The 12,200-nt window shown below is 36.6% G+C and overlaps 1 protein-coding gene across 1 annotated transcript; it reads left to right on the top strand.

The window, feature by feature from the left end:
- Positions 1-371: 371 nt before the first annotated feature.
- Positions 372-2,601, top strand: LOC141843504 (zeaxanthin epoxidase, chloroplastic-like). The gene is made up of 7 exons (XM_074731556.1): positions 372-540; positions 671-1,070; positions 1,207-1,369; positions 1,645-1,719; positions 1,800-1,900; positions 1,999-2,114; positions 2,357-2,601. The coding sequence occupies exons 1-7, from the start codon at positions 372-374 to the stop codon at positions 2,599-2,601; spliced, it is 1,269 nt and encodes a 422-aa protein (XP_074587657.1).
- The last annotated feature ends 9,599 nt before the right edge of the window (positions 2,602-12,200 follow it).

Genomic DNA, 12,200 nt, shown 5'->3' with positions numbered 1-12,200 from the left:
AAATTAATGGATTTCGTTGCTAACATTTAGCGACAAAATGGAAAAATTCGTCGCTAAACCTTAAATTAGCCATGAAATTTAATATTTCACCGCTAATGGTTAGCGACGAAAACTATTATTTCGCCGCTAACATTTGCTAAAAACCATACCACCCCGCCCTTTCCCGCTAGCCAGTCGAAGACACTGCATCCTGTTCCCTCTCTCCCACGGACGCTCCCCCATCCTCCCGGCCAGAGAACTCATCCAAATGATTCGAAACGGACGGCGACGACACGGACAACCTGGATGCCATCAGATCTCCCAATGCCATCCAGTGGCCGGCCCCCCCGCCCGGCCGCCGCCATCATCACGGAGGCGGGAAGCCCTACTCGATGACCACGCCGACTCTTCTCCCCTCTCCGATCGACGGAGATCCGACGCGCAGCCTAATCAACGAAGCCGCTGGCCCAGCGGCGCATGGAGATCCGGAGGAGAAAGGAGAAGCAATCCAGCTCTGTCCTCGACGCTCGCTGGGGTGGCGGACGCAAACCCTAGGTCTAGGTTTTTTTCCTCTCGCGAGGGCGTGGAGGCGGGCGAAATAGCAAGAGGAAAGAGAGGCCAGCCAGCAGAAGAACAAAAGAAAAATGGTAAAAAAATAAATTTATTAACTTGGAAGGGTACCTTTGATTAGCATTGCCCCCATTTTCCTTTCCCCGCTGCGGCTGCTGTTGCAAGTTCAGGAGGCGGTGCTCCAGTGTGGTGGCGTCCGCAAGTGGGGCTCCTGTTGCCGTTGCAGCATCGGAGCCGTCGGTTGCGCCGCGGAAGCTGAGGATTCTGATAGCCGGCGGCGGGATCGGGGGGCTGGTGTTTGCGCTGGCGGCGAAGAGGAAAGGGTTCGAGGTGTTGGTGTTTGAGAAGGACGTGAGCGCGATACGAGGGGAGGGGCAGTACAGGGGTCCGATCCAGATACAGAGCAATGCTCTGGCGGCGCTGGAGGCCATCGACATGGACGTCGCAGAGGAGGTCATGAAAGCTGGCTGCATCACTGGGGATCGCATCAATGGGTTAGTGGACGGAATCTCCGGGAGCTGGTGCTTCCTCTTCTTTCCTTTCTTGATTCCTTCTTTGATCTGTGCCAACTTCACAAACTACCAAGTTGTTATAACATACAGGCCCCAACTTTCTTGGCTTATTTTTGTTGTGTTGGTCCAATTTGCTAAAATTCAGGTACGTCAAATTCGATACGTTTACCCCTGCAGCAGAACGAGGGCTTCCAGTTACCAGAGTCATCAGTCGAATGACTTTGCAACAAATATTAGCCCGCGCTCTTGGTGATGACCTTATTCTAAATGACAGTAATGTGGTAGACTTCGTAGATAATGGGGACAAGGTAGATTGCCATTCCAATTAATTGTTATACTTTGTTTCATGTTTGCCATTCTGATTGTTCAATATGGTTACTACCTGAGGGTGCCAACTAGCACAAGTTGCTAAGGCCTGTCAAAGTTGTTCACAAGGTTTTGAGTTCAAAACCCACCTTCATGAATGCTTGAGGGTTCTCATAGTCATAGCTATCTTTTCTATAAAAAAAATATGGTTATTATCATTTTTGAGAAACTATTTATAATAAATGATATAATATAGAGGAATGCTACTTGTCTCCAGGTAACTGTAGTACTTGAGAATGGGCAGCAGTATGAAGGTGATCTTTTGGTTGGAGCTGACGGAATATGGTCAAACGTTAGTTGCTTATTGAGTTTATTTCATCTAATGGTTGATAAGATGATAGATATAAGCATGGTTGGATAAATATTTTTCAGGTACGTAAAGTTCTATTTGGATTCACAGAAGCATCTTATTCAGGCTATACCTGCTACACTGGTATTGCAGATTTTATTCCTCCAGATATTGAAATTGTTGGGTATATTTCTTATTTCTTCAACTATTTTATGATTCCTCAAGATTAACACTAATTTCTAATTTTAGTTGCCTGCCTTTGTTTAATCTTTGTTTATGAAGGTACCGGGTATTACTAGGGCACAGACAATATTTTGTTTCTTCTGATGTGGGTGCTGGGAAGATGCAATGGTATGCATTTCACAATGAGCCTCCTAGTGGAACTGATGTTCCAAATGGTAGATATTCTGAAGTTAATTTCGCATTTTCCTTTTTCAAATGGAAATGGCAGGTGACTTAACAATACATGTTATCAATTGAGATGAAATTGACAAATTCAAAAGTGAAATGTGAATCACATAAGCGTGGATGTGGATTCTAGAGTGTTTAGCATGGAATTTTGAGTGTCAATGAATAAATAGGAAAATTAGGAAATTTCTTTACTTTCTATGTTTAGCATCTTGCGTATCTTCTTTTGCAGGTAAAAGGAAAAGACTTCTTAAAATATTTGATGGTTGGTGTGATAATGTTATAGATTTACTAGAAGCAACGGATGAGGAAGCAATTCTTCATCGTGACATATATGATCGAACACCAATTATGAATTGGGGAAAAGGTCGTGTGACATTGCTTGGTGATTCAGTCCATGCAATGCAACCAAATATGGGTCAAGGTGGTTGCATGGCCATTGAGGTGCTTTTTCGTTCTGTTACTTTAATCATGTAGTAACCAGTCTTTGTGTTAAACATTGTATTAAACTTTGTGATGTGATAAATTTATGTGATAAACTTTGTATTAAATTTTGTGTTTGTTGTGTGTGAATATGTTATTGAATGTTATTTTGTGATATGTATGTATTAGGGTTTATTGTGATGTGCATGTATTACAGGATATAAGGAAAAAAAAAGAAACGGGAGCAGAAAATCTGCATAGAAAATCTGCTAGTTAGCGACGATTATATGCAATCGTCGCTAACGGGTTAGCGACGAATTTGGTTAAATTCGTCGCTAACCTTCGAGATTCTCCGGTGACCTATTTCAAAGTGTTAGCGACGATATTATAAAAACTCGTCGCTAATCATAGAATATGTTAGCGACGAAATTTTGATAATTCGTCGCTAACGTTAGCGATGAAATTTTGACAATTCGTCGCTAACGTTAGCGATGAAATTTTTTAGGGTTAGCGACGATTTTTTAGGGATTAGCGACGATTATTATTTCGTCGCTAATATTAGTGACGAATTGTCAAAATTTCGTCGCTAATGTTAATTTGCGACAAGCTTATAGCGACAAAAATAACGACGATATATTTTCGTCGCTAAGATATGTTAGCGACGAAAATATTTCGTCGCTAAATTCCTGAATTCTTGTAGTGATATAGTGGATTATTTGATATTAAGTATGTTTGTGGCATAGCTAATACATTCTTATAAAGACATCATAGATAGTTTAGAATGATATTAATTATTATAAAATTAAATTGATCATCATTTACTAGGTTCTTGAACCTACATAATGCATGTATCTATTTGAATTCTATACATGCATATGCATTAATTCTTAACATGCATGCATGCGCATTAATTCTCAAAATTAACTCTTAATAGGTGTAACGTTTATAAGAACTCTTAGGGAGCTTTGAGATAGAAGAGGTTACTCAAATATGTTCTTAAACACTTCTATTGTTGTGCTAAACAATGCTCAAAGGTCCCAAGATCTTAGATAAGGTCAAAGAATTCAACTCAAACTCTTGGTATCCATTTTTTTTTCACTTCTTTACATTTCATTATTATATTGAGAGGAGAGTTACCTTTTTTGAAGTAGTTTAGTAGAATCTTTGCCAAGTGGCATACCAGACAAACAAATTGGTCGATTGAAGCTAGAGAAATAGATGGACCTCACATGATCTATTACTAAAAAAACAGATCTATTTCCCAAAGTTTCCATCAGATCAAACAATTCAGACACTAGAATTTGTGATTTGAAGCTGCTTGAGGATGATTTGTGGTAGGCTGAGATGGGGAATTTCAATCCAGCCTCACCAAACAAGCTACAAAATATTGTATCTTAAGGTTGTTTAGTCGGTTAGTCCAACGAGATAGACTAAATTCAGCATGGCGGCTGAATTTGAGAGGCACCTAGTTGCCAAACCTATGACTTTTGTCCGACATCGGAGGAAACGATCTATGTTTTAGATTTTCAATCTAGAACCTAGGAAGAGGTTGAGAGTGGAGTTACGTCTGAATCAATTGCATCGGCAGATCAATCTTTTTAACCATCCTAGTTGAAGTGTATGATCATTTGTTCAACATCTTCCTGATATGCAACATGAGTAGCTCCATAATTTGCTCAATGACACTATTAGAGAAATTTAACTTTGATGCTAGCTCCTCTTAATCTACTCAAGCAAAACAAATCAAAGTATGAAATACAAGTTAAACTAGCAAACCAATTTGAAGTTGAAGGGTCAAAGTTCTCTTTCTTGTAGCGAGAGCATATTATCATGTATGTCATAGAATATGGATATTATTAATTTTGATGTTCTTGGTCATCAAATCTCATCATGCAATCTTTGCTATTGGATGCTTGCAACCTAATCATGAGTATTCCTCTACGCCGGCCGTGTTCACTTAGTATTTAATTTCCCCTAGTTAATTTTAGTCAAACTCAAACCATACGGCAAAACTTCTATCTCATTCATCAATTAATTATATGATAATGCGTAGATAGAATGAGACAGCCTCTCCATACACAAAATAGACAAGTAGGGGGACAACTGTCATCCCTGTCTAAGCTCGTGGGTGCTTTTGAAACTCTCCATGGCCTCCCCATTCTATAGGATTTGAGAATTTGATATAGTTACACAATCTATATAATTACTCCTAGTAAATTATTTTTATTGTTCCTTTGAGTGTTTTATCATCGTACTGCACTCGTGGGGGCAAGATGCATACCTTGTTGTCTTGAAGAATGAAGCTAGTTTTGTATGATGAAATTAATTCACACAAGAGTGGTCTTAATCTATGTGCTATGGCGTTTTCCACTAATGTATACATGAAATTGCAAAGACTAAATTAATATTGATTAATGCTTCCCGTGTGTAAAGCCTTCAAGATCAAGACAAGATATATAGGTCTAGTTTACGTCTCTGACAAACTTAAATAAATAGACTCCACACCAACTAAGTTAAAACGTAGCTCTCCAAGTCATTGTATAAAAATTTCATCCGCTCTCCCTCCTATGTGGCGATATTGCCCTTTGTTTAATGGACTCTAAAGGGTGTTTAACGTCTACGCAACAACCATAGAGTTGCATGCAACCAACATCCGGGATATAGCTGAGTTGGTTACGACGCAACAGACTTGCAGAAGAGGGTAAGGGTTTGAATCCTGACGAAGTCAGGCAATTAATACCCTCCTACGTCGTGACCAACTGCAGTTTCTCGATTTACGTCATCATAGATGGTCGTGGAGCCGACCGTGTGGGACCGCTAAGGTGGCGGATTCCACCTTTTGCAGAATAGAGTTGCATGCAACCGTCAATTTGTATTGATTCACTACAAGAAAAAAAAGATAATTAGCGACGAAATTTTTCTTCACTAATCGATCGTTATTCCCAAATAGTGATCAATTTATTTTTGTCGTTATAAAATCGATCGCTGATATCATTTAGTGATAAAATTTTTTGTCATTATCTAACGATGAAATTTTAATTCCATCGTTAATATTAGCAACTCAATTAAAAGTCCATCGCTAAAATTGTAAACAAAATTTACTATTCCGTCGTAGCTCTGTTGATGAAATTTTAATTCCGTTGCTAATATGATCGACTAAATTAAAATTTCATTGCTAAATAACAATGAAATATTTAATATCTATCGCTAATTAGCGACGGAATGATAGTATTTCATCGATAATTAGCGATGAAATATTAATAACCGTTGCTAATTAACAACATATGTTTCATCTTCTGTCACTAATTAGCAACAGAATGTTGATATCGGTTGCTAATTAGCAACTGATGTTAATTTAATTTTTTTATCACTAATTAGCGAAGGAATATTAAATATTTTATCGTTAATTAACAATCGAATATTAAATATTCTGTTATTAAATTTCTTTCACATTTTACTAGAACCTCTCTGTTTTCATATTTTTCTATTTATATTTATAGAACCAAATAATACACCATCACAAATGATGAATAATAAACACATTCACATTCACATTCGCAACAAAACATACTCAATCCACATATTCACAACATATCAAATTCACATCACAATCTAACACAAACACAAACAATACAATTGTATCAAACCCACAACTCAACTCACAAATCCACAACTCATTTATAAATCCACATATTAACAAACAACAAAACATATGATAAAAATAATACATATCAAATTCAATCCCAACATATCAAATCCAATCTAACAAAAATCCAACAAAGATGAATATCTCAAATTAACTAATAAACATCTGAATCTAAATACGATAATAAAATCTACTAGCGAACACATCCAATCCCACTTTGAAACTAGCTAGTAGTATCCAGTCCTGCAGAAAGTATCATACGATAGGTTATTAATAAAATAAGAAAAAAACTATATCATTATAATTATGACTAACAAATTGAATTTAAATTAAACAAGATAAATACTATATGACCTAGAGGTCACGGGTTCAATGGTAAGGTTGCTGCCATATGACCTAGAGGTCATATGAAGGGAGCCTTGGCGCAATGGTAAGGTTGCTGCCATATGACCTAGAGGTCACGGGTTCAAATCCTGGAAACAACCTCTTGCCAAAGGCAAGGTAAGGCTGCGTACAATGGATCCTTTCCCTGGACCCCGCATGGCGGAAGCTTCGTGCACTGGGCTGCCCTTTTTTTTAAATACTATAATAAAAAAGACAATTATTTTATACACCGAATGTTAGTTTGGATATCTGCTGATGGTGATATATAAAATATATCATTATCTATAATATTCCTGAAAAGATAGAATGAGTGATAAATAAAAAAAAGTTAAAGGTCAACACACCTCTCAATTAACTATTAATATATATTGTGAGGGTCTTGGGTCTCCTGAAAGTCAAAATCATACAACGTTTGACTCATTTGAGCAATGAATTCTTACATTTCCTATCTAATTTGTTTGCATCTCATTTGGGCTTGCCGATACTCTAGAAATTCTTATTATAATGTTGAGAGTTGATTCTTCAATTCTTGATTTTCTTGCTCTAAGGTTTCTACTCTAGTAGATAATCCATTGAGATAACCCCCTAATCTTAGGGGTCATCACACGATCATATACGACTCTCGCTTAGAATCCAAGATTGTAGATGGTGAAGGTCTTTTTTCTTCCACCAATCATATCATAATAAACCTCATTTAACTGGTCAATGGATAGAGTTTGTGTCACACCTCCCTCTGTAGCAGACTGAGATGTTTGTGCAATTCTAGCAGTTAATTTGTCATATTTAAAAAAAATCATATACAATATATAATTAGAAAAGCTAATCATTGTTAATGGTTAAAGATATTTAAGTTTATATTCTTATGTTTAATGCATTAGATTAACGATTGAAAAATGTGTCATCCGTTGACTTATGTGTCTTAGTAAATACCTTCCAACAAGTAGGAGGTCATTGTAGTTCATTTTCATGAATATCAAATAATATAATTAAATCAAAATAAATTCATTGATAATTAAATAATTCTTCTAGAAATTTATTAATTGTAAACTCACTAAGTCTATAACATGCTCTACGATCGATCAAGATCAAGTTGTATGCTTTATGGATTCGGTGCTAGAGCTAGTCAGCTTAGGTTTTTATTGGTTCGAGCTATCGCTGAATTTAATTGTAATCTTTTTATAGCCCAGATGGCTTGTCATGCAGTCCAAACATCATCTAGTATCAAAGATGATCTTATTCCCTTTCTTCTGCATTTATATAATAGATCATTGTAGAGTTTGATACAAATATTGTTTTATGTTTATTTAAATGTCGCTTCGCACCTTGACTCCCAGGTATATTTTTTGCAACAATAATTTCACAAATTAGTATAAAAAATAAAACTCTAGATAATAAAAATTACTTATAAAAAATTTCTAATAATAAAAATCTCTCATCCCCTAGTCTATATGTCTCCATGTAGTACCAGAAGGACACATTCGTTCTTTAAATTTGCTCGATATGTATGGTGTCACTCGATGATCATCTGGAGTAAAATTATATTAAAAAATTATAAATATTAGACATATATTATAAATAAAAATAGATGAATTGAAAATCATTAATAATATCATACTTATCAATCTCCAACAATTCACAACATAGTCTAGCCACCGGATGCTGCTACTAATATAACATATCTATATTTGTACAATAACACAATCGTGCCTAACCTCGCGACCGTCCAACCGACCAAGCTAGCAACTGGGCTTGACCTCACGGCTGGGCAACCTATCGACCAAGGCTGAGGCTAACCTAAGCTCGTGGCTGGCGAAGCTAGTCAGCCCTTAGCTTGGGGCCGACCAGAGCTTACTGTCGGGCGAGTTCAGCTTGAGTGACACCACATTGGAGAGAGAAGAGATGGAAGGGAGATGCTTATCAAAGATCAGAGAGGGCATGTTCTTGTCGAAGATCGGAGAGGGTTTGAGTGTTGGAGATCGCGCAAGAAGAATAAGAAACATGAGAAGAAAAGAGAGGGGAAGAAAAATTAGGGCAGAAACCCCTAAATTTGTGAAATATAATGACAGAAATTAATTTCATCGCTATTCTATCACTAAATAGTGATAAAATTATTTTTCATCTCTAAATAGCGATAAAATATAACTTTCATCGCTAATTAGTGATGGATAATTATATCCGTCGCTAATTCTGTGGCTAAACACGGTATGGGGAAGACAAAAATTGAGCAAGAAATTCTAAAATCATGAAATTTAACGATGAAATTTAACTTCCATTGCAAAATTAGTGATAAAAAATTATTTCTATCGCTATTTTTATGGTAAAAATCTGTGTTTTTTGTAGTGATTTACTTTTTCACCCAAATAATATTTCTCATTGCATGATACAAAATAGATTATTTTTTTTATTGAAGGGAAGTTTTGACACAACGATAAAGTTGCTACCATGTGATATTAAAATTACAGATTTGAGTCGCGGAAATAGTCTTTTGCAAAATGCAAGATAAGGCTAAGACTGTGTATAATTGATCTAACGTGATCCGATTCTTTCTTGAGATTTCATATTGGCACAGTTCTTTACTTATTTATTTAGGCTGATTTTTCTTATCAAGAATATATAAAAATTAAATAATTTAAGGATTTTTTAATTCATTGAAGAACAATAAGACACTACAATAAATTTGACTTTCTGCAGCGTGCAATTAAGCTATCCGCAGCGCATATTGCGTGCTGCATAACTCTAAGCTGTTGAAAGTTATAGTACATCCGCAGCGCGCAGGCCGCGCCTGCGGAAAGGTGCATCCGCAGCACGCGGGCCGCGCGCTGTAGAAAGATGCACCATTCCAAAGTGCGCGGCCCGCGTGCTGCGGATGCACCTTTTCGCAGCACGCAGCCCGCGCGCTGCGGATAATTATATTTTTAAAATACAATATACCTACTATATACACAAATATATAATACAAATATAAATAATTATAACCTGCTCAAAGTTCTAACATTTATAATCCAACATACACATATCAGATAACATTACATTCACAATTATAAAATCAGAGCTCTACCTTCTCCACAAAAACTCTATCAATCCAAACTTTCCAATAAGATCCACCAAGAGGAACATGATGTACTTTTGCTTTTGGATCCGTGGATGCAATTTGACCTTCTGCAACAACTCCATCAACAGACCAATGAAGCAGCTTACATTTAGCATTAACACTGATATCTCCAGCAGTCATCTTCTTTAGTTTTGACTATATCACAATAAATAATAATTAATAATTAATAATTAAACAAATTTTATAATAGAGCATGCTATAAATAATAAACGAAAGTATAATATTGTGTTAAGATAGTTACCTGAACTGCAATATTGTTATCGCCGCTAATATAATTTCCAACACTACTTCCAATGCCACCACTAGCAACCTAATTTGACAAACACAATAAGTTTATCTTATAATATCAAATGTAGTATGATAAAATATACATGTATATAACAATAGAATTGATCAGATTGTTCCGTAACTACACAATACTAATCAGATTCGCTCAGATTGTCGTCTAAATGAGCATACCAACTTAATTAATACTGAATCCCCTAACTAAAGTAGTTTAGAGTAACTCGAGTCATCTCCCAATGATTGTAGACAGTCTAAGGTAATCCTAGTGGTCATTGGACAATTGAAGATTTGGATTTTATTTTGGATTGGATGGGGGTTTGTTGTATTGAGTTCTAAATCTAAATAATGAATAGAACAATAAGCATTAAGAATAAATTGCATCAATAAAGTAAAGAAGTGCATCAACAAGTAAATAAGAGAAAGACAATCAACATCCAAAACTATAAGAGGAATTTAAACAAACACTTGACATGTCAAAAATCTAATCTATGCTCAGAAATGGTAAATATAGTTAATATAATGATTCTTCCTATGTTCTTGGCCAGAGGTGGATGCGAGGCGACAAAAACTCCACGAAAGGATGCGATGAAGGAAGGAATTCCCAACTTCGATACAATCTCCGTGGTTAAAGCGACAGGTGAAATGATATGGAGGAGAAGGAAATCCCGTTGACTTCTCAGTAGATGGAAGATGGCCGGATTGAAGACGAAAATCCCTTTGACTTCTTTCCGGTGGATAGATGATGCGGATGAAGATGGCGGTGATGAAGGTGGGTGGTGGCTAAGGCAAGTCCAAAGGAAAGAATGCTTTTCCTTCACAAAATTCAGCTTTTATACCCCTCAAAACAGCCTCGCGACACAACCATATCTCAAGGCATGGCCTAGAGAAGGAATCCTTCTGCACACTTTGAATCAAAGTTGTAGATCTTGAAGTTATCTTCATTTTGGTAGGTGGTACAGCCTGTAGTTCGATTGAAGCTAAAAGTTATGCCCATTTTACTTTTAGTCTGCAGAACTGTTCAAATGAGGCATGGCCGTGTTTGGGCCCTGGAAAAGTGAGGCACGGCCTTGGCAAGATGAGGCACGGCCATTCCTTATGAGGCACGGCCTGGAGAAGGCATTCTTCTATAAAATAAGCACGGTCTGTGCCTATTAGGCACGACCTAGAGAGGGAACCCTTCGGTAGAATAGGCATGACCCAAAGTAGGAAGCATTCTGTGGAAGAGGCATGGTCGTGCCTTTTAGCATGGCTTAGAGATGGAATCCTTTTGCACACCCTGAAGCAAAGTTGTAGATCTTAAAGTTATCTTTATTTTTCTAGATAACACGGCTTATGGTTCTATCAGAGCTAAAAGTTATGGCCTTTTTTACTTTTGGTCTGCAGAACTGTCCAGATGAGGCATGGCCGTGTTTGGGCCATAGACAAGTAAACCACGGCCTTGGCAAGATGAGACACGACCATGCCTTATAAGGCACGGCCTGGAGAAGGCATTCTTCTGTAAAATAGGTACGGTCGTGCCTATTAGGCATGACATAGGTAGCCTCTAAAACACCCTAAATGACCTCTAAACACATTAAAATGTGCTCCAACTTGATCCAACTTCATGGCTCTTTAAGTATCCTACAAAAATATATTAAAAACATTAGATTTAACCTCATATCCATAGGAATAAGCAATATAATCTAAAATGAGTTTCTACTCATAAAATGTATTAATACTCAATAGTTACACAATGAGAGGAGGAAAAACATCAAATATTAGAGCCAAAATGAACTATAAAAATGCATGTTATCAAGAGGTCATGTCCATTATCGATGGATGTATCCATTTGAAAGGTATATTTTTTAATTTCAATTAATGGATAAATATTTATTTATCTTATTATATATTTTTGATATCTAATATGATTTCTTATATGATAAATAGATTTCTATATCATTTGAAGAAAAAAGTAAAAAATAAAGCACATGTTGAAGTCTCTATTGTTAATGCATATATCGTAGAGGAAGTAACAACTTTTGCATCATATTATTTTGAACCTCATGTTAAAAGCAAAAGGTGGAGACCATGAAGAAATGATGCCTTCCTATCGATCCAGATTTAAACTCATTTTCAATTTTTAACTATCTTGATCGATCAAGTGGGCAATGTAAGTAGAGATATTTAACTGGTCAAGAATGGAGTGCAACCCAGACATATATTTTACTAAAGTATCCAGAAGTCATG

The sequence above is a fragment of the Curcuma longa genome, chromosome 12 (assembly GCF_044706935.1).
Source record: "Curcuma longa cultivar G26 ecotype Majalengka, Jawa Barat chromosome 12, ITB_CL_G26_1.1, whole genome shotgun sequence".
NCBI lineage: Eukaryota > Viridiplantae > Streptophyta > Magnoliopsida > Zingiberales > Zingiberaceae > Curcuma > Curcuma longa.
This window is presented reverse-complemented; position numbering and strand designations above follow the sequence as displayed.